The sequence below is a fragment of the Rhipicephalus sanguineus genome, chromosome 1 (assembly GCF_013339695.2).
Source record: "Rhipicephalus sanguineus isolate Rsan-2018 chromosome 1, BIME_Rsan_1.4, whole genome shotgun sequence".
NCBI lineage: Eukaryota > Metazoa > Arthropoda > Arachnida > Ixodida > Ixodidae > Rhipicephalus > Rhipicephalus sanguineus.
The window spans coordinates 10,998,157-11,021,411 of record NC_051176.1 but is presented as its reverse complement, the minus strand read 5'-3'; the positions used below and the strand labels follow the sequence as shown (position 1 = coordinate 11,021,411).

Sequence of the window (23,255 nt, the reverse complement as noted above, 5' to 3'; positions counted from 1 at the left end):
CAAATTACCTGTTCTAATGATCAACAGAACCTGAACTTAAGTCTTAATAACATACTAAACTGGTGTAACGACAATGGTATGGCACTTAACGCAAAAAAAACTGTTTATCTTTGTGTAACACGTTCAAAAACACCTATTCACTTTACTTATAACCTCGGCTCATCATCACTACAACAGGTTAATAACTACAAATATCTAGGCGTAACAATAACTAATGACCTATCTTGGAACTTACACATAGACAACGTATATTCTGCTGCCTTCCGTAAGCTGTGTTTCCTGAAACATCAACTTAGAGATTCTCCTTCTAACATAAAACTACTCAGTTACTTTACATACATAAGACCAAAAGTTAAGCCGGTTTCTTTTTCGCCGTAATTCAAGTGTTTCGATGTTGTTAGCAGTCCTGAGTTCCGTCGGTGAGTCCGTAATTTTAAACTTAGAATAAGCAAACCTAAGAGCTTTTCTTTGTACTGCTTCCAGTTTTCTAATGTTACATTTAGTAAAGGGGTCCCATACAACACCAGCCTTTTTAGCAGCCTCAGACCATATGACGCGTCCCCCTAGGGGCTTACACAGGAACCGCTAAAAGCCATGAAAATAAGCGCGTTAAGCAGTTATCAATGAAACTGTTGAAAAGCTATCTCAAAGACACGTGACAAGCTATAAAACCATGACAAACAACATGATACACATGAAAAACGCAGTGCAAGAGAACGATTGTGCGCACGTGGAAACATCCAACGTAGACTGAGGTGATTACGTGCACGTGGAGCAGACATATGCGTACTCTTTGTCAGTAAGAATAATCGACGGGTGGCTGATGCATCCTTCCCCTCTCCTCCTGATATGCAACGCCTCGATTATTCTGCGGTTTATGAACTTCCTTTCTTTCGACAGAACTGTCGCGTCTTCGAAAACTGCCTCGCACCCGTACTGCCGGCAGTGCGCTGCTATGGTTTATGTGTTGAGGATCCGTTCAGAATCCCGGATTCGCGAAGTTTGGCAGAATTCCTGAGAGGAACTAACCCAGGAAGCTGTGCTGCTGGCAGTATCGACGTAGAAGATCTTTTCTATTCTCTGGCACGTCAGGACGTTCTTCAAAGTATCAGAACTTGCGTCACGGAGTATAACGACGAGGCAGCGTTCGTAAGAAGTTGCTTGTCAGTAGAAACCTTCCTGGAACTTTTGAACCTTTATTTGGATTCGACTGCTGGCGGAGTGGGAGGTGAACTGTACGTGCAAAAAACTGGCATTTGCATTGGCTCCATTGTGGCTCTAATACTGAGCGATATTTTTCTTAGCGGGGTGAATAGGGTAATTGAACAATATGTGCCAGATACTGTTAAAATTTTTCGCTATGTCGACAATTACTTGGTGTTCTTAGGGAGACAGAGTTACAAAGAGACAGCCAAGTGTGTCCTTAGTCTGTTCAGTACGCATGGCCGAGGCCTGAGGTTTACACTTGAATTTTGGAATGAATTTAGGTTGCAGTTTTTGAATCTTCAATTAGAATTTAGGTCAGATCATGTCTGTTGGTGCTACCAGCCGAGGGCTCGAAAACCGCTGCTTAATTATGCGTCCAGCCACTATAGGGTGATTAAAATGGGGATGGCTTTCAGTGCTTTGAGAGCAGCGCTCGAAAAATGCTGCGTCCACAAGATGACGCAAAGCTTCGAAAAGCAAGTGGAAGGGCTAAGGAACGCTGGGTATCCGAGCCACCTGATGGACACAGTTTGCGGCAAGCTCGCCCGCGTGGTAAAAGAAAAAGGCATGGGACAGAATGCTAGCGGAAAGCCGAAAGAGGTCGACAAGTTCGCCGTTGTTCCGTATGTTCACGGCCTTTCCCATGGTTTAAAAAAGATCGGGAATAAATATGGGGTCAATGTAGTTTTTTCCGCGCCTGCAAAACTTTCCAAAGTGTGCATCACGGTTAGTAAGAGGAAGGAAGACAAGAGTGAGTCGCGTCAAAGTGAGCGCTTAATTCATCACAGGAATAAGTATGTAACTTGCGAGGTCGGTGTGGTGCACCAGGTGCCATTAATATGCGGGAAATCGTATATAGGGGAGAGCGCGAGATGCATTAACATGCGTCTAAGGGAGCACGAGAGATCACTGTCTAACGCCCCAGCTTTGAATTTACCACCGCACTGCCGGCAGTGCGGGTGCGAGGCAGTTTGCAAAGACGCGACAGTTTCGTCGAAAGAAAAGAAGTTAATAGGCCGCAGAATTATCGAGGCGTTCCATATCAGGAGGAAAGGGGAGGAATGCATCAGCCACCCGTCGATTATTCTTACTGACAAACAGTACGCATATCCCTGCTTCGCGTGCACGTAATCATCTCAGTCTACGTTGGTTGTTTAGACGTGCGCACAATCGTTCTCTTGCACTGCGTTTTCATGTTTTTCATGTTGTTTGTCATGGCTTTATAGCTTGTCACGTGTCTTTAAGATAACTTTTCAGCTGGTTTATTGATAACTCCTTAACGCGCTTATTTTCATGGCTTTTAGCGGTTCCTGTGTAAGCCCCTAGGGGGACGCGTCATATGGTCTGAGGCTGTTAAAAAGGCTGTTGTCATCGTTCAATAAACTCAGTTGTGAGTCTACGCTCGTTGGTCTTGCCTTTCTTCGTGTCCCGTCCTGTTGCGCAGTTTCGACCAGATTGAATGGCACGTCGGTCCTCGTGAGGTGAGTTAGCGGTTCGGCGATTTGGGAAAATTCCTTGACGAAGCGTCTGTAATAGGCGCACAAGCCGAGAAACCGGCGTACGGCCTTCTTGTCGGTGGGCGGCGGGACGGCAGTGATGGCAGCTGTTTTCCGCGGGTCCGGGCGAACACCATCCTTGCTGATCACGTGACCCAAGAACAAGAGCTCCTCGTACGCGAAGCGGCACTTTTCAGGCTTCAAGGTGAGTCCGGAGGTCTTGATTGCTTGAAGTACAGCTTCAAGGCGCCGAAGGTGTTCGTCGAAGTTTGAGGAAAACATAACGACGTCGTCCAAGTACACCAGGCACGTCTGCCACTTCAAGCCGGCCAGTACTGTATCCATAACCCGTTGAAAAGTCGCAGGGGCCGAGCAAAGACCAAAGGGCATGACCTTGAACTCAAACAGGCCGTCTGGTGTTCTAAAGACAGTCTTTTCTCGATCCCCCTCGTCGACATCTATTTGCCAGTAACCGGTCTTGAGGTCGTCGACGAAAAGTACTTTGCATTGTGTAATCGATCCAGGGTGTCGTCTATCCGGCGAAGGGGATACACGTCCTTCGTGACTTTGTTCAGGCGACGATAATCGACTAAAAATGTAGAGTCCCATCCTTCTTCTTCACTAGCACCACGGGGGATGCCCACGGACTCTACGACGGCTGGATGATGTCGTCGCGTAGCATTTCTCCGACCTGTTTCTTCACGGCCTCGCGTTCTCTCGTCAAAACTCTTGTGGGTACTGGGCTTGCTGCGTCCCGTCCGTAGTTAAAGCAAGGATGACGGAGGCTTCAACTCACAACAAACAACAATAATTTATTTAACTCTACGCTGGATACGGCGGGGTCGGTCCAGGGACACGAGACGACGAGGCGGCGACCACGATCGGCGGCAACAGCAATCGGCCAGCGCGGTCAGCATCCGTCCTTCCTGGCAGCCAAGGCACCCCTCCCCCGGGCGGCGCGCAGGCTGCCCCTTTTAAGCCGCGCAGCTGGGCCACGCGCACCGCCTCTGCGCAGCACTTGGCGCTATCTCGCGATAGCCGGTGGGCGTGGTTCCCACACTCTGTACGGCCTCTGACGGAGTCGTCTGGCACTTTCCTCTGTTATGATGCGATGTTTTGCCATGGGGGTCTGCCGAGTTCTTGACGACGACGAAAAGCAGTCCTTTTATTGCAAGAGCAGGGTTTTGAGCTGTTCTTGTTTGTGCTTCGGAAGGCTGGGATTGACGTCGAAAGCTGGTTGCGGAGCTTTATTCGTCGGAGTAGGCTCGGGAGAATCGGTGAGGCCGAAAGCATTGCCGGCTTCTACGATTTCTTCGATGTAGGCGACCAGTCGTGCCTTTGCTCCCGTGCTTGTACTCGTTGCTGAAATTCGTGAGCATAACTGTTGCTTTCCCTGCCCGCAGCTCGGCTACTCCTCTTACGACGTAAATCTTGCGGTTAATGAAGTGGTGCTGGTCAGCCTTCAGCAATGCCTTCCAGGTCTGCTGATTTCTGAGTGCCGACGGAAATGATGACGCTGGAGCGAGGCGGAGTGGCTACAAGGTCTTCCAGTACATTCAAGGCGTGCTTTCTTGGCTGAGTGTGTGGCGGTAGTGCATTTTCCGTGGACAGTGTTATCGACTTGGACCTTAGGTCGATGACTGCACCATGAAGGCCTAAGAAGTCCATACCACGGATGACATCTCTCGAGCAACGCTGCAGCACCATGAAGTTCACAGAATAAATACGGTTGTTAATGGTGAGTCTTGCTGTGCATATTCCCTCCGGCGTTACGAGGTGACCTCCAGCTGTCCGGATTTCGGGGCCTTCCCAGGCTGTCCTAACTTTCTTCAGCTTCGTGGCGAACGGTCCACTGGTGACAGAATAGCCGGCTCCGGTATCGACGAGGGCTCTGACGCTGTGGCCGTCGATAAGAACGTCGAGGTCGCTAGTTCGTCGTCTTGTGTTGCAGTTAGGTCGCGGCGTCGGGTCATGGCTACGTCGGTTTGTTCTCCTGCTTCCACGTTGCACCGTAAGGTCTACTTCGGTCCGTGATGTTTCGTCGTCAGGGCTCTGTATGGTCTGCGTCGTGTCCTGAAGGTTTCGTCGTGGCGTCGTCGTCGGCGGCGGAGGATCTTCGATGTTTCGTCGTACAGCAACCGCACCTCCATCGGTTGCTGCCCTTAGTTTTCCGAATACGGGCTAGGCGACCGACCCCGGGATGGGCCAGTGTACTGGCGCCGTTCGGGAGAGGCGTAGCGGCCTGGCGACGGCGATCGGGAAGGTCCTCGGGGGGTCCACTGCGCTGCTGCCAGATAGTCGGCGATGTCACGTAGTCGTTCACCCTGCTGTGGACGCGGTGCGTCGATGGCGAACCCGCGCAGTTCCATCTGTCGATACTGGCAGAGGCGGTAGGTGTGGCCGGCTTCTCCGCAATGGTAGCAGAGTGGACGATGGTCGGCGGCGCGTCAAACGTCGGTCTTCCTCGGCGTTATCGCTGGCCGACAGTTGGGCGGTATGGCGTCGGTGGCCGCGGCGGCGGCGGCGGCGGTGTCTGGCGGCGGAACTGCATTGGTGCGGCGTCTTCCCGTGGGCGCCGAGGGGGTGCGCTACGACGCGATGCAGCAGCCTAGCTCAAAGCCTCCGGGTGAGGCTGCGGACGCTTGCTGGACTTCTTCACGAACAATGTCTGTGATCGAGTCCACTCGAGGCTGCGATTCCGGAAAGATCTCACGCAGCTCATCACGCACGACCGCTCGGATGGTCTCGCGCAGGTTGTCGGTGCTGAGAGCTTGAATTTTGGCGTAGTCGGTTATCGGTGAGCGGCGGTTGTACTGCCTTGTCCGAATCTCAAGCGCCTTTTCTATTGTTGTGGCCTCTGTAAGAAATTCGTTGACACTCCTGAGCAGGTTGCGAACAACGCCCGCAAACAGCTCTTGCTTGATTCCTCGCATTAGGAATCGGAGATTCTTCTCCTCTGACATGGCAGGGTCGGCGTGACGGAACAGGCGGGTCATTTCTTCTGTTTATATTCTGACGTTCTCGTTTGGGAGCTGTATACGGCTTTCCAGCACGGTCTCGGCCCTTTCCTTACGCACGACACTTGTGAAGGTTCCAAGGAATGCGGCGCGAAAAGGTCCCAGGTCGGCAGGTTGGCCTCCCTGTTTTCGAACCAGGTCCTGGCGCTATCTTCAAGGGCGAAGTACACGTGGCGAAGTTTATCGTCACAGTCCCAGTTGTTGGATTGAGCAACTCGGTCGTATTTTTCCAACCAGTTTTACGGGTCTTCACAAGGTGATCCTCGGAAAGTCGGTTGTTCCCTGGGTTGATCCATGACGACTCGTTGAGGTGACACAGCAGCCGTCATGGTGCCTGTCGTCATCGTCGTCCTGGTCTTGTTCTTGTCGGGTAGTGGTCCGAACTCGGGTTGTAGTCCTTGCTGCCTGCGGCTCGCTCGACGATCCGGGATGTCTTCCGGGTCTTCTTGTTGACAACGTGGGCTTGGATCACGGTCTTGCGGGGGCGTCCGGAACATGGACGAAGCAGCACCACCACCAGATTTCACGTGGTCGTGACGTCGACGAAGACAGCAGTCAGTACGTCCGAGATGAAACTCTTTATTTGGCCGAACTTGTGGCCGGGAAACTGAAAGTCAAACTACAGCAATACACTGATAGCAGCTAACAGAGCGTCCACCGTCGATCAACTACTCATGGCTGGGATGCGCCGTCTTTTATACATAACGCATTGAACTTTCCAGTCTTAGCACTGGTGGTAGCGCAAGCTCCGGAATAATCTAGACTATTCGCGTTCTGCGGGCAATCTTAACAAAATGATCTACTACAATCGCGAAGCTTCCCGAACACTGCGGCACGGTCAGCGCCGAGCGTTGCTAACCGTCCTTGCTGGTCAAACCCGAATACATCAAAATAAAACATGAATTGGGCGTGGCAATATGGAGGTTAGTTTCTCGTGAACCTTTTTTCAGCACCCGAATTTCCTCAATCTGAGCAACACAGCACACGAAAATATCTCGGCATATCCGTTCCCACCAACCGCCACAGGTCGATACGTACGCTCCGTGTGCACATGCGAAGCGCGCTTAGCCTTCAACGTGGCGGAAATGCGCGCGGCGGCCGCTAGATGGCAGCAGATTTTGCATAAGGTCTATAGAAGGCCCATTTTGCCAGTGTCTTAACACACCGCGAGGTCACTATGTGATCCCAAGCGACGGCCTCACTTATAGCATCATCCCTTACCAAAAATAGCTCTGCGACGCACCCCTGCCTCGCCTGGCTGTAACACCGCGTTCCCCGCTTATGCTCGCCACGAAAAAAAATCACGGCCGGGCTACAGGGAAGACACAATGCGCGTTACGTTTCCTTGTAGTCCGGCCGTGGTATTAAACAACTCTTTAACATGCCGCGGGATGGCGACCCAAGCCCAAGTTCTGCGTCCAGAAAGCGACGCTCTTCTGGCTCTCACACCGCTTTCCTTGTAAACCCTCACCATTTACTACCACAGTTTGTTTAATCAATGGTTTGTTTAATCATTGATCATGGATGTTACTCGTCGGGATGGAGATGTACCAGCGAACGTCAACGTAGGTGCATCCACGTTGAACGGTGCTGTAGCTGTCATACGCCAATAAAGATTGTGCAAGCTCTCCTATATCAATGTACAGTAAACATTGAACTATTTCTGTAAGAACACGCTTTACCTTCGTGTTATACTGATTCCTATGATGAAGAGATTAACCATGTTTTTTTGAAGTTTCTACATTGATCAATATAAATTGCTTCAAACTCTTTGCACTGAATTCTGTACACAACAGCTGGGTACCTCGATTTCTCTAACGGTTCTTCCACGCGCTTGAGTTGGCCGCGCCATTTGTTTGAAGGGACATGCGTCAGCCGTACGTCGTAGTCGTTGAACACTATGGGCAAAATTTGACTCACGCCACGCGCATTGGAATGGCAGCGCGTGGGCAATTCATTGTAAGCGCTTGGTGATTGGGCGCTGAGGCACGACGTTCCTGCTGCCTGAGCAGTTGCCGGACAGGTCCTTTCGTATCTAGGCCTATTCAGCTCTGTGCCTTGTAGGACTCTAGCAAAGACGGAGGAACGCCCGGTAAAAGAGTGCTGAAACGAGTGAGCGCTTGTGACCTTTAGGGTGCGCGGAAAGGAAATCGATGTACTTTCCCGTTTTTTGTGGGCTTCCGAGAGGCGAACGCTCAGAAGCAAATGTCTTAGCGTTCTTCGAGAACATCAAGGGAAGCGATGCGGTCGATCTCGTCGTGATCCACCGTACACTGGATGCTGGGCTTGAATGAATTCAAGTGCGCCACGAATCGCTGGACGTCACATTGGCGAGTGGCACATAAACAGTCATCAACGTATCGTACAAAAAATTGGAGCAGGCTGAAAGAGGACCGCCGACTCCTCGAGGGCCTGCAGCTTCACGCACACGACCGAGACAGAGACTCCCATGGCTGTCAAGAAAATTGCTTCTAGAGTGGCCCGTTGAAGGTGAAGTAGGTGTCTCTCAGGCAGAAATCTAAACGTCGGCGCAGATCATCGGTGTGACTTATGCAGGTGAAACTCATGCGTGTGAAATACCCTTTAGAGACATGGAGGTACCCAGTTGTTGTGTATACAATTCAGCGCAAAACGTTTGAAGCAATTTGTAATGATGAATCTGGAAACTTCAAAAAACGCCTGAAACAGCGCCAGCACAGGCGTAGCGCGGAATTTTTATCGCGGGAGGGGGGGTTCATTCATACCTTAAGTATATTCATGCGTGCTTTTTTATGTATGCGTATACGTATATATATAGGCAAAGAAAATTGAAAATTTTTGGGGGAGGGGGCGCGGTTGAACCCCCCGACCGCTCCCCCTTGGCTACGCCCCTGAGCGCCAGTGCGACGTGCCAAGGGAAACTTATCGCCAAGAAAAAATTGCTGCCTGCACAATTAATGTTTAAAGCGCTGTACGTCCACAAGGCGCAACGTGCGATGAACAGGGCACCTGAAAATCTGAAAGAAATCCACGCACGGGCAATTCGCCATTTTTCTGATACTTTCTGAGCAAGAACATTGCGTTTGCCTTTAATGTGGCCAAGAAAGCCGTACGGGTTTCAGGGATTATAGAGGGAATATAGGGATTATAGGATTCAGGGATTATAGAGCGCTACACCGGTTATCATGGCTATTCCTTTCAAGGAAAGAAGTGAAAATCTTAAGAGCTCGTTTTTTCTTTGTTATACACAATATTAATGAGCACTAACAGACAACAATGCCAGGGAACGTATAGAGAATGCTATTAGTAATAAATGTAAGGTAAATGTTGAAGAAAGAAAAGTGGACGAAAAGATAACTTGCCGCGGGCAGGGACCGAACCTGCGGCCTTCGAATAACGCGTCCGATGCTCTACCAACTGAGCTACCGCGGCGGCCATCTCCCCATCCACTTTATAGGGTATATATGTACATTTAAACGTGGGAGTGTCAGTCAGCGCCGCCAGTAGCCATGACGGCGAGTGAACACTCTTTTTTCTACCTGTTGGCGTCACGTAGCACGTGAACATATTACGAGCTGGCAGCTGACCAAGAATCCCTCGCATACTACCTGAAAGCATCAAGTCTGCCAGAACGAGACCCTCGCTATGAATGAAGGAAAGAAGTGGAAATCTCAAGGGGTCGTTTCTTCTATGTTATACACAATATTAATGAGCACTAACAGACAATGACGGAAAACGAGAGAGAGGAAAGACAGGGATGTTAACAAGTTTGACATAACCCGTATGCTACCCTGTACAGGGGGAAGGGATGAGGCAGATTGAAAGAAGAGTAAAGAAAGAGAGAAAGAGAGGGGAACACACACGCACACACATAACTTCACAGCGCAGAGCGGCAGTCTTGTACGGTATGCGGCATCATTAAAAAGTCTACAGCCGCTCGTGTAAGCCTGTTGTCCTTAGGAATTTGAGCAATGCCTTGGTTGCTTGAATTGTCGATGACTTATCAGTATGACATTGTAGAACTGTTTCTAGTGTCAACGGTCTGTTGTGAAGACGAGCGAGAGCGAGCATGAGGGATCGTCTCTGCGCATCGTAGCGAGGACAGTCGAAGTTGAATGTTGAAGAAAAAAAGTGGACAAAAAGATAACTTGCCGCGGGCAGGGACCGAACCTGCGACCTTCCAATAACGCGTCCGATGCTCTACCAACTGAGCTACCACGGCGGCCATCCCCCTTCCACTTTATAGGGTATATATGTACATTTAAATGTGGGAGTGTCAGTCAGCGCCGCCAGTAGCCATGACGGCGAGTGTGAAACACTCTTTTTTCTGGCTGTTGGCGTCACGTAGCACGTGATCTTATCACGAGCTGGCAGCTGACCAATAATCGCTCGCATACTACCTGAAAGCATGAAATCTGCCAGAACGAGACCCTCGCTATGAATGAGGGAAAGAAGTGGAAATCTTATGAGCTCGTTTTTTCTTTGTTATGCACAATATTATTGAGCACTAACAGACAATAATGCGAAGAAAAGTATAGGAGATGGTATTAGTAGTAAATATAAGGTAAATGTTGATGAAATTCCTTTCAAGGCATACAAATCTTTGCAGCTCATGTGAAACTGTAAGAAATGAGACATTTACGGGCCAATGTTGCTTCTTGTAATAAAAACTGTGGCAGTGCATTTTGTATGCACCGTGCGCGTAGATTCTGCGCGGACTTCATAAAAATGACAAACTAGGCTTGTTGGCAAGGGCTTCTTTTACGTAAACGAGAGTACAGACAGCAAGTGAAGACAGGACGAGCGCTTCTCGAAATAATACACAATTCAAGCTATCTCTGAAGAAAACGTACGCTCGCCAACTAAAGTAAAACACAAAACAAGAGAATCGGCGTTTCGGCGCCCAGTACGGTGAGCAAGGCACCCGTATTGGGCGCCGAAACGTCAATTATTGTATTTTATTTACATAGTTCCTGCAACGCCGTAGTGGCATTACTGCAGGTCGGTATACATACAAAGTCACTATGGTTGACAACGTTTCTGCGATAGTACACCAAAACATAGTGGAAAATCTCATTATAACAACATATATTAATTACAGCCCACAAACAAAAATATTTTAGTACAATATGGCACGTGGCAAACATCTACAAATAGTGAAATACACATTTCACAATTTCACGACGATGAGAAAAAAGCACTGTTGTCACTCAAGTTTACTCATTCCAGTCTCTAATTGTTTTTAAAACGAAGGAGTAGGCAAAAGTTGTGGTTTTGAATGCGTATTCTCGTATTTTATGCGTGTTGGCATCTTGTGGAACGATATGTTGGTGCTTGTAGGTATTGTGACTTATCAATTCCTGTTAGGTTATAATATATACTATGCAGAAGATTTAATCGAAGTTTCCGTCTTCTAGATTGTAGAGTTTCCCAGCCTAATGTGGCCTTTATTTCTGATATACTTGCGAATGGGTCGTAGTTGTTGCTGACGAAACGGGCTGCCTGGTTTTGAACTTTTTTCTATTGTTTCTGCCAAGATACTTTTGAGCCCGGTCCCAGATAACACAAGCATATTCAACTATAGACCTTACATGCAGAAAGTAAACAGTTTCTTTTACCTCTTTTGTTGCACAATGAAAGTTTCTGCGAATAAAAACAACATTCTACTAGCCTTTAAGATCTTTTGGTCTATGTGTATGTTCCAATTGAATGATTCTGTTAAGTAAATTCCGAAGTATTTACACTCAGGTACTTTTTGACTGCCTCGCCATCAATACTCTATGTGTGGTGGATTCCTGAAATGTTTTTTTGCAAAGCGGGCGTGGTTACACTTCGAGATATTTAAACACATATTCCACGTGGAGCACCAACGTGTTACTGTGTTTAAGTCATCTTGCAATAATTCAGTGTCTGCGATTGAAGTAATGGGGCAGTAGATGACGCAATCATCTGCGGATAATTTTATGCAAGATTTTGTGTTATCTGCTATATCATTTATATAGACCAAAAATAAAAGCGGACCCAGAACGCTACCTTTTGGCACGCCTGCGGTCACGTTTACATATAAAGACGGTTTAGAATTTAAACAACACACTGTTTACGACCACTCAAGTAATTCCGGAGCCAGATTTGCAGGTTTAGCATTAATATTCAATGAAGCAAGTTTATTATCTAACAGATTATGTGGGACCGTATCAAATGCCTTGCGAAAATCGAGAAATAGTGCATCAACAATGTTGTTACGGTCAAGCGCAATCAATGTTTCGTGCTGAAATTCTGCTGTGTCACGCATGAACGACCCTGCGGAAATCCATGCTGGGAGTGAGCGAAAAAATGAGTAGATTCGAGATATTTGAGGAATGGCCTTTAAATAATGTGCCCTAACAATTTGCAACAGGTTGAAATTAAGGATATGGGACGATAATATTGTACATGTTTTTTTGCTTCCTGCCTTGTGCACAGGAACCACATTTGCTGTTTTCCAATCCCTTAGAACCACGACGGTGTCTAGAGACAACTTGTACATTATGCATAAATATTGAGCGAAATAACGTGACACTTTTTATGTACATGATATGATATACCTTCAGGCCCTGTAGCCTTAGAGGTGTCCAGAGTACGCAGCAGACAATCCAAACCAGTATAATCAATTTCAATTTCGGCCATTTCACTACCAATTGTTTTAAAAGATAACACTGGTGAGTGTTCAGTCCTTTTTGAAACACTGATTGAAAATAGGCGCTTAATGCTTCAGTTTTCTCCAAGTCATCCGTTTTAGTTTTTTCCTCAGTTCAGAGGTCGGATAGCTGTGTCATCTTTTCTGCTGTTCTTGACGTACTTCCAAAATAATTTTGGATTACACTTCAGGTCTGTGTTTAGCTTGTCAAAGAAGAGATGTTTTGCCTGTTTTAGTTTTAACTTAAGCTCCTTGTTTACACTTTTGAGCTTTGTTTCATTTACTGCTGTTCTGTTTTTAAGAAACTTTTTGTGGGCATTAGCGGCTTTTCTGACAAGTTTGCGTATCTTAGAGTTGAACCAGAGTTTGTGCCTTTTCCTGCATCTTAGACACCTCTGAGGTACGCGCATATTCGCCAGCTGTGTAATCTTGTCACGGAAAATTTGCCACAATTCATCCATGCCATATGACTCAGATATGCATAAAAAAGTGGGATAATACAAGACGAGCTCTTCGGAAATGGCCTCAAAGTACCCTCTGTCGGCCTTTTTAGAATGGCCTCAATCCCCTCTGTCGTACATCAAAACATTGCGAGGGGGTTGCTTATACGCAGGTATTCTAGAAACGTTTAACTATGCAACAACGGAATGCTGCTGTTTTGTGTGCTATTTTAGTTGGCGAGTGTACGTTTTCTTGAGATATGATTTTTCCTCGCCAGGCGAGTTTTCGTCAAGGCCTACGCTTCATAGTGCAAGCTAGAGGGTAATCTGGAGAATTCATGAATGTGGCAACGCGTGTGGTGGGGAATGGGTCGAGGGGTTACTTTTTCTCTTTTCTAAGACACAACCTAAAAAATTAAACAAAAAATGAAGTCAAGAAAAGCATAGGGTGCATTATTGTACAGTAGCGTGGCAATTATGACATAAATTGAAATTTGAAGGTTATGGGTTGCATAGCTGCCGAAGGCCAGTTCTTTTTTCGTTCACATCAATTCGTGGCCGTCTTACTATACTACAGCTAATGCTTTCCCTGGCTTCACTGTGTGTTGGCTTAGTTAGGTTGTGTCTAACACGTGTGGTGAAGTGGTGCACATAGTTCATGGTCATGCATTTTCTACTGTGGCTCGTTGCAGCTCAGTCCGCAGAATCTGAGGCCACTAATTGCCCTGACCTCTCGGCGTGCGGGCTAGCCTGTCCTCGCTGCTGCAAGCGCCAAGAGGAAGACGGCTGCATTGTGTGCAACTGCCTCGCATCTGAGATGGGTAAGAGAAAAAATGTCGTTGGCTTCGTTAGTCGCACTTCGCCGGAAATACTTGCGTCTAATCTATACATCCAGAGAAGAATGCGGAAGTGAAGGATGCATATAAACAAGGCTCTCTCGTGTTTGCAGAAGTGTATGACGTAGTCCAGCGTAGGCTTGCATCTATAGATTGCGTAAAATATTTTTCTAATCAAGTGTGTTTGTTCAGAGAACATGGTTGTATTGTCACGTGGTCGTGACGTCGACGAAGGCAGCCGTCGGTGTGTCAAAGCTTCATTTGGTCGAACTTGTGGCCAGAAAACGGAAAGTCAAACTACAGGAAAACACTTTGAGCACTGATAGCGGCGAACAGAGCGTCGGCCGTCGAAAAACTGCTCATGACTCGGAGGCGCCGTCTTTTGTACATCACGCATCGAACTTTGCAGTCTCATCACTGGTAGTCGCGCAAGGTCTGGAATAATCAAACTATTCGCGTCCTGCGCGCAATATTAGCAAATTGACCTACTACAATCGCGAACCTTCTCGAACACTGCGGCGCGGTCAGCGTCGAGCGTTGCTAACCGCCCTTGCTTGTCAAACCCGAATACATCAAAATAAAACAAGAAGAGGGCGTGGCATTGCCCCCCTCTGAAAAAGCATCGTCCCGATGCTTGTGACCAGAACATAGAAGAGAAAAAAAACAAGTGCATACACAAATAAATTACAACAAGCAATAAGTACAAGCAAAATTACAATAACAAAGCAAAAGGTAAAGTTCTCAGGTTCCCTAACGCACATAAAACGGCTTGAGGCGCACGATATGGACGACTTCAGATCATGCACGGCGCCTTTGGGAGCTCGTAATGCCGCCCGGGATAACCTCGTAATCTAGAGCGCGGAGACGTCGAAGCACGTTGTATGACCCAAAGTATCGCCGAAGAAGCTTCTCGCTAAGTCCCCGACGGCGTGTGGGCGACCAAACCCACACACGGTCTCGGCGTTGGTATTCCATGTGGGATCGTCGAAGATTATAGAGGTGGCTGTCGACCCTCTGCTGGTTCTTGATGTGCAGGCGCGCGATCTGTCGAGCTTCCTCGGCGCGTTGCAAATAAGCCGCGACGTCGAGATTTTCTTCGAGCGTCGTTGCTGGGCTCCTTCCGTAGACCAACGTGTAAGGCGTCCCCTGCGTCGTTTCTTGCACAGCCGTGTGTATGCGAAGGTCACGTACGGATGGATAGCATCCCACGCCTCGTGCTCGACGTCAACGTACATGGCCAGCATGTCGGCGATGGTCTTATTTAGAACTGGAATAACACGTTTCGAGCTAGTAGGTTGTTCATACCGAGGCGCAAACAGCGCGTTGAGACGAGAACAGACACACACAAGGTATAGACACAGGCGCTGACTGCGTAACTTGCCATGATTTAGGCGTTCACACAGTTTTTGGCTCTATTCTTTACCTTGTTTAGGCAAACGTTGCTGCACTCATCGAATGATGATCCGATGGATACATGGGCCTTGGTCAAGTACTCGCGTTTGGGTAGAACCGCAAAGCCTCCTTCCTTGTCGCCAGGGAGAAGCAAAACGCCGCTGTCTTTGAGGAAGGTCACTGTCTTTTCCAGAGGCAGTCTCATCTTGGCCGACTTGCGACGAGACAACACGTCCACTCCCTCAGAAGCGCTACGTTCTACTTCAGCCTCAGGAACGAGTCGAGACACTTGCCTAACCAAGCTTAGAAGCTCTGGTTTCGTTCAAAGGCAAACTAGGGACCACGAGCTGGAACGCCGTGCACCTCTTTTGGAACGGTGGCTCCACCAAGTAGGCGAACCAAGTAGGTTTTCGAAGACGGTTTTTTCGGAACAAGCGAGCGAAGACATGGGAGGGTGAGTTGCCACAGATGCTCAGTTGTCCTATCCAGTAAGCGACGAAACTGACGGCATAGCTCCCCCGAGTCTCTGTTAGGCACTAGAGTACTTATTTGGGCCGGTTGGTACATGTTCAACGATACTAGAAACAGCGCAAACCACGGGACAGTGAATAGAGAGTTTTAGTTTAGCGCGCGCAAACCTTTACGTACGCAACGGCCTGCGGGCTGCGTACGTTAGAGTTGAGGCTGTCTCCCACATTTTTAGTTTACCGTACGCAACAACCGAAACGTGGACTGCGTCTAGGCGTCAGCGCCTTCGTCTCGGCGTGTTTTTCTGCGCCATCTAGTGGCTAAAAAATAAATTACAATATCAGATCATAGTTGACACAAGTCAAGGCACGAGACAAGGCAAGATTTTACGATGGCGCAAATTTTGTTGAGGTGATCTGTGGTCAACGGTGACGGTTGGTACGACTTCTACGAGGCGAGCAGCAGCGAGGGAGGAAAAATGCAGTAAGACTTTGGTTTGGGCGAGTTGGTTCATAGCAATGGGAAGGCACAGCGCAACTGAGACAATGGACAAGAACACACGCGCCCGTTTGTGTTGTGTGTTCTTGTCCATTGTCTTGCGCTGTGCCTTCCCATTGCTAGGAAAAATGCCTTCCGAGAGCGGTGGCTTTTGAAGGGCGACTGCACTCTCGACGACATCGGATATCTCCTACATCTTTGCAGCGATCACTGTCCACTGCACGGGGTCCGCGAACGGATTCAAGCTACTCACGTAAGCAAGGAGCTCCAAATCGAGGGCAATTCCGAAATGGACGCGGGATTTATTCGCTGCCGTGACCGCCGTGCCGCTTCTGCTGCTGTAGGACGCAGCCATTTTGCTTGTCTCGACCGGTCGAGATCTCGCGAGAGAACCGCCCGTAAGGTACGCAACGGCCGTAGCGGGCGCAACGTAAGCGCCGAGATCTAGCGTGCGCATCTCTTGCGCGCGCAAACGCACGCATCTCTCTTAGGTTCAGCGCATGCGCAGTCTTGCTCTCTCTCACCCGTTGCGTGCGCAAGGCCGTTGCGCGCGCTAAACTAAAACTCTCTAATGAGACGGACCAAGCGCTTCAAGGCTCGCAGCTGCAACCGCAGGTGGTCCTTGAAAAGGTGCCGTTGTCTACGTTGTTGAGTCCGTATTAGCTTGTAAAAACGGACTTCATGTCCTGCCGAAGGCGGAAGACCTCCGAACAGGGCCAGAATATCAGGAGGCAAAATTTTGTTGCGGATGCAGAAGCTGAGCGAACGTGCTCTGCACGTAACAGCTGCGAAAAGGTCTTATTTAGCCGCTCGGTCTTATGGTGGTCCGGCGGTGGCTTGTCTGGCTGTACCTCAAGTTTGCCTGAGTTAGCTCCGCAGCCGTACCTCTGTCGGTGATGGGCAGCTCTGGGGCGCCATGACGCAGGAGGATGTCTTCAACGAAGAACTTCGTTACCTCTGTGGCACTTCCTCTAGGTAGGGCCCTTGTTTCGGCGTAGCGGGTGAGGTAGTCGGTAGCTACGATGATCCATTTATTTCCGCAAGTCGACGTAGCGAACGGCCCCAGTAGATCCATACCGATCTGCTGGAACAGTCGGCAAGGTGCTTCGATCGGTTGAAGAAAGCCTGCTGGTCTTGTCGATGGTGTCTTGCGTCGCTGACAGTCTCGGCATATCCTTACCTAGCGATCAACCTTGGCGGCAAGGCGTGGCGAGTAGTGCTTGTATTCGTGCGAGCGTGCGGGAAACACCGAGGCGTCCAGCCGTCGGGTCGTCGTGTAGGGCCTGGTGGACTTCTGGTCTGAATGCTCAAGGCACCACGAGCAGGCATTTGGCTCGACGGGGCGAGAGGTTCTTCTTTAAGAGAACACTGGTTCGCAAAAAAACGATGCCAGTCCTCGCGTGAATACTTTCGGAACAACAGCAGTCCTGCTCTCGAGGTATTCCACGAGGCCCCTGAGTTCCGGGTCGCTCGCTGCTGTTCGGCGAAAGAAGCAGTCATCATCCTGGTCGTCCAGTGGCGGTGGTTCGACGGGGGCACGAGACAGGCAGTCAGCGTCGGAATGCTTTCTGCCGGACTTGTAAACGACGGTAATGTCGAATTCTTGAAGTTTTAAGCTCCACCGTGCGAGGCGACCTGAAGGGTCCTTCGAGTTAGCTAGCCAACCCAAGGCGTGATGATCGCTCAAAACTTTGCAGTGCCTGCCGTAGAGGTAGGGGCGAAACTTGGATGTAGCCCATATGATGGCGAGGACACTCCTTTTCTGTTGTGGAATAGTTGGTTTCTGCCTTTGATACCGACCGGCTAGCATAACTGATGACCCGTTCCAGCCCGTGAGTCTTCTGCAAAAGCACGGCGCCGAGACCTACACTGCTTGCATCGGTGTGGATTTCCGTGTCGGCGTATTCGTCGAAATGCGCTAGTATCGGAGGCATCTGCAGGCTTTGTTTCAGTTCTAAAAATGCATCGATCTGCGCCTTTTCCACTTGAATGGTGCACAAGCCGAGAAATCGGCGTACGGCCTTCTTGTCGGTGGGTGGCGGCAAGGCAGCAATGGCAGCTGTTTTCCGCAGGTCTGGGCGGAAAACAGCTATCTTTGCTGATAACGTGACCCGAAAACAAGAGCACCTCGCACGCGAAGCGGCACTTTTCTGGCTTCAGGGTTAGTCCAGAGCTCTTGATTACTTGAAGTACCACTTCAAAGAGCCGGAGGTGTTCGTCGAAGCTTTAGGAAAACACAACAACGTCATCCAAGTATACGAGGCACGTCAGCCACTTCAAGCCGACCAGTACTGTATCCGTAACGCGCTCAAAAGTCGCAGGTGCCGAGCAACGACCAAATGGCATGACCTCGAACTCGAACAGGCCGTCTGGTGTTATAAAGGCAGTCTTTTCTCGGTCTCTGTCATCGACTTCTTTTTGCCAGGCCGGTCTTGAAGTCCACTGACGAAAATTACTTCGCGTTGCGGAGTCGATCTAGGGTATCGCCTATTCGTGGGAGAGGGTACACACACTTCTTTGTGACCTTGTTCAGGCGACGATAGTCGACGCAGAAACGTAGAGTTCCATCCTTCTTCCTCACTAACACCACAGGTGACGCCCACGTACTCTTGGACGGCTGAATGATGTCGTCGTGTAGCATTTCGGCGACATTTTTCGTAACGGCCTCGCGTTCTCGCGTCGAAACTCGGTAAGGGCTCTAACGGATTGGTCGGGCACTTTCTTCTGTTATGATGCGATGTTTCGCGACTGGGGTTTGTCGAATTCTTGACGAGGACGAAAAGCAGTCCTTGAATTGCAGGAGCAGGGCTTTAAGCTGCTCTTGTTTGTGTTTCGAGAGGGTCGGGTTGACGTCGATATCTGGTTGGAGACCTCGATCCGTCGAAGCAGGTTCAGTAGCATCGAAGAGGGCGAAAGCATTGCTGGCGTCGACGAATTCGTCGACGTAGGCGGCCGTCGTATCAATGTTGAGGTGCCTTTATTCGAGGCTGTTCGTGGCAAAGGTAGTGCTGTTTGTCAGCACTACCTTTGCTTTGCTGTCACGCAGCTCGGCTATGCCTCTCGCAATGCAAATCTGACGGTTCAGGAGCAGATGCTGATCGCCCTCGATGACGCCTTCATGGTCGATGGTTTCTTCGGTGCCGACAAAAATTATGACGCTGGAGAGAGGCGGAACGGTTACGTGCTCTTCTATCACATTCAGAGCGTGGTTCCATGCATTCGTGAGGGGTGGCAGCGCTTTCTCTGAGATTAGTGTTATGGACTCAGACCTCAGATAGATGACGGCGCCGTGGTGGCTTAGGAAGTCCATCCCAAGTATCGCATCCCTGCAGCAGTGTTGTAAGATTACAAAACTCGCAGGATAAGTCCCGTTATTGATGGCTACTCTTGCGGTGCAGACTCCAGCCGGCGTAATTTTGTGGCCTCCAGAGGTCCGGATTTCAGAACCTTGCCAAGCAGTCCTAACTTTCTTCAACTTTGTGACGAACGCTACACTGACGAAGGAATAGTCGGCTGCTGTGTCGACGAGAGCGGTGACGTTATGGCCGTCGAATAGCACGTCGAGTTCGCTTGTCAGTCGTCTTGCGTTGCGGTTAGGTCGCGTTGTCGGGTTACAGTTAGGTCGGCTTGACTTGCTGCTTCTACGTCTTGTCGTAGATCAAGTTCATGCCCCGAGGTTCCGTCGTCATTGTTCAGTCTGGTTAGCGTCGTGTTACGATGCGGCGTCGTCGTCGCCGGATCTTCGATATTTCGTTGTTCAGCAACCGCACCTCCATCGGTTGCTGCCCTTAGTTTTCCGGATACGGGTTAGGCGACCGGCCTCGGGTTGGGTCAGTGTACTGGCGACGCTACGGTGAAACATAGCGGCCTGGCGACGGCGAACGGGAAGGTTTTCGGGGCGTCCACTGCGCTCCTGCGAGGTAGTCGGCGATGTCGCGTGGTCTTTCACGCCGCTGTGGACGCGGCGCGTCGGTAGCGAAAGCCATGCAGCCACATCCGTCGGTACTGGCAGCGTCGGTAGGAGTGGCCAGCTTCTCCGCAATAGTAGCAGAGCGGGTAGTTGTCTGGGGCGCGCCAAACGTCGGTCTTCCTTGGCGCGTAATGCGGGGCATAGCGCTGGGAGACAGCAGGACGGTAGGGACGTTGGTGATGGTGGCGGCGGCGGCGCCTGGCGGCCGAACTGTGGCGAGGCGGCGTCTTGACGTAGGCGCGGAGGGGGAACGTAGCGTCGGGCGGCAGCAGCGTGGCTCATGGCTTGAGGCTGAGGTGGCGCTTGGCTGAGGAACACCCAGTGACTGTTGAATTTCTTCCCGCACAACGTCACCAATCGACGTATCTTCAGGCTGCGAAAAAGGTGGAAGCCTTCGCAGCTCTTCTCGAACAATGGCTTGGATTATTTCGCGCAAATCGTCGGAGCCAAGGTCATTTCCCGCCAATCGTCTCTGCGCAAATCGTCAGAGCCAACAGCTGCGCTGTTTCTGAATTGTGGATCAATTGTACTGCCTGGTGCGCATTTGCAGCGTCTTCTCGATCGCTGCTGCAGTCTGAGAGGAATTCGTGGACGGTTTTGGGTGGGTTCCGCATCAGCCCAGCGAAGAGTTCTCGCTTGACTCCTCGCATGAGGAAACGCACTTTCTTCTCTTCGGGCATGTCGGGGTCAGCGTGGCGGAAGAGTCGAGTCATTTCTTCCACGAAGATGTTCACGTTCTCGTGCAGCAGTTGTGCCCGTGTCTGCAGCAAGGTCGCGGCCCTTTCCTTTCGGACGTCGCTCGCGAACGTCTCCACGAAAGTCCTTCGAAAGAGGTCCCAGTTTCGAAATGTCGATTCCCGATTCTCGAGCCATGTCCTTGCTGTTCTTCCAGGTAAAAATATACGTGGCGCAGCTTGTCCGCGGAGTTCTAGTTATTAAATGTTGAGACCCTTTCGAAGGTCTCGAGCCAAGTCTCGGGGTGTTCACATGGCGAACCACGGAAGGGCGGCCGCTCCCTGGGTGCCTGCATCACGATCGCTGTAGGGGACACTGCGCCAGTCATCGTTCTCGTTGTCTTCGTTGCCGTGGCTTTTGGCTTTTCCGGTAGGGATCCGAGCTCGGGTTGTAGTCCTAGCTTCCTGCGGCTAGCTCGACGATCCGGGATGTCTTTCGGGTCTTCTTGTTGACAACGTGGACTTGGATCATGGTCTTGCGGGGGCGTACGGAACATGGACGAAGCAGGCACCTCCACCACATGTCACGGGGTCGTGACGTCGACAAAGGCAGCAGTCGGCGTGTCGAAGATGATACTTTTCATTTGGCCGAACTTGTGGCCGGAAAACGGTAAGTCAGACTACAGGAATACACACTGCACTCTGATAGCGGCGAACAGAGCGTCAGCCGTCAAAAAACTGCTCATGGCTGGAGCGCGCCGTCTTTGATACACCATGCATCGAACTTTGCAGTCTTATTACTGGTGGTCGCGCAAGCTCTGGAATAATCTAGACTACTCGCATCCTGCGCGCAATCTTAACAAAGTGATCTACTACAATCGCGAAGCTTCTCGAACACTGCAGCGCGGTCAGTGTAGAGCGTTGCTAACCATCCTTGCTAGTCAAACCCGAATACATCCAAATAAAGCTAGAAAGTATGATACGGGGTCATAGTGTGTGACAAGGCATTCGCGTCAGCTGCACCGTTGAACCCATCACATCGGTCTATTTATTTCCTTGCACAAGCTCACCGACTCCAGAGATTAGTGCGGGAAATAGGTGAATGTGTTTTCGCTACAGAGTACAAGTAGAAGCGTTATACATTACAAGTATGAGATCGCTTTAACAAGAAAAGTTGAGCTACTTGGTAGAGGTTCATCGGGAGAGTAAGTTCTGGGGCTACTTGATTTTCTACCCAAAGGCAATCTTTCACTTGGCAGTCGGCATTTGTGCTACCTTCTTCAATTCACATGCTTGAGAGTTTGCATGCTTTTCACTATAATTTTACACGTCTTTCACTATCAGATGCTGCCCGTACCCAAGTGAAGTATTCTGCATTTCTTGGTTTATGTAATTACCCATGAACAGCATAGCCCAGGGCCTTGGTTGGGGATAGACATGAAAAATGTGACTGTATAATGAACATAATACATAAGATAGATGGAGGAGAACTATTAAAAGCGTTAGCAAAATAAACGCAAAACAAAAAAAAAACAGCTCAACAGCACACACACGCGGAAAAGATACCGAACTTTACATAACAGTAAAACACATGCGCTTGTGCGTAATTGACTTGGAAAACAAAAATGAACTCAAGGTACGATGAGTTTCCAAAGTCAGTAAAAATTACCTTTTGAAATAAAATAAATGATACGCGCGGGAAGGTTTATTCTCGCATGCTTAGGCGTTTAGCTAAATATAATTATGGAATTAAGCGAAACTACGAACCTACACTGGCAGTTTACTACAGCTATAGAAACCAGAAAATTCAACTAGACGTCGTCCGTATAGAGGACGAAATGTCCAACGACAGCAGTCCTCGTTTTGCGCAGTGAATAATGGAACATCGATACAATGGTTGTATCCAACAGCCCATTGAAGTGACATTATGTAGACGATGAAATAGTAATATGCGAAAGTGGTTACACAATGGAGCAGTATAATCGGCATAAATAGAGCGAGGCATACTTTTAATCACTCGTATACAGTGTTGGGATATCTTTTTTTATTATGTGTATCAAAACAGAGCTGCCTTTGAGAGTCCTCTTGTAGATTATTGACCTACACTGCTTTGTGCTGTACGATATCTCTCATGCATCCAATGAGCGCTCACGCATCGATTTGGCCAGCAGAGCCTTGCGGCTATGTAGTTAGGCCTCGATATATGTTTAGGCCACGATATATTATTGCGATAGCAGCTATATGGACATTCTCGACGCATTTTTCCGTCGCCGTCATGTTGCGCATCAAGTCCAAATCGACAACACCCTCTCCAGCACATCGTATCTTCTGCCCGCGGGTAAAAGCGCGCGAGCGGGTGTGACAAATGCGGCTGGAGTCGAGATGAAACGAGCCGACCAAACTCCATCGCACGGGGGGCGCATGCGATAGCATCATCGCGCGTGCAAGGCCTGCCGTCAGTTGCTGCTCAAGCAAAGAGGAAAGGCCCCGCCCGTCTTGAAGAAGCATGAAGAGGCGCGGGAGGGGTTGGGGGTGGCGGCGCAGCTCGCCGATATGTCGCCGGCGCACGTATGGGCATAGTTGTGTTGTCTAATGCAGCAGGC

General features: G+C 49.6%; 1 protein-coding gene across 1 annotated transcript in view; it reads left to right on the top strand.

The window, feature by feature from the left end:
* Nucleotides 1-23,255, top strand: part of LOC119389414 (papilin) — a gene marked incomplete in the record, with an annotated part of 1,122,639 nt that overhangs the window by 430,421 nt on the left and 668,963 nt on the right. Inside the window, 1 exon segment of the mRNA XM_049412048.1 lies at nucleotides 13,507-13,635. Within this exon segment, the coding sequence (XP_049268005.1) occupies nucleotides 13,507-13,635 (129 nt within the window).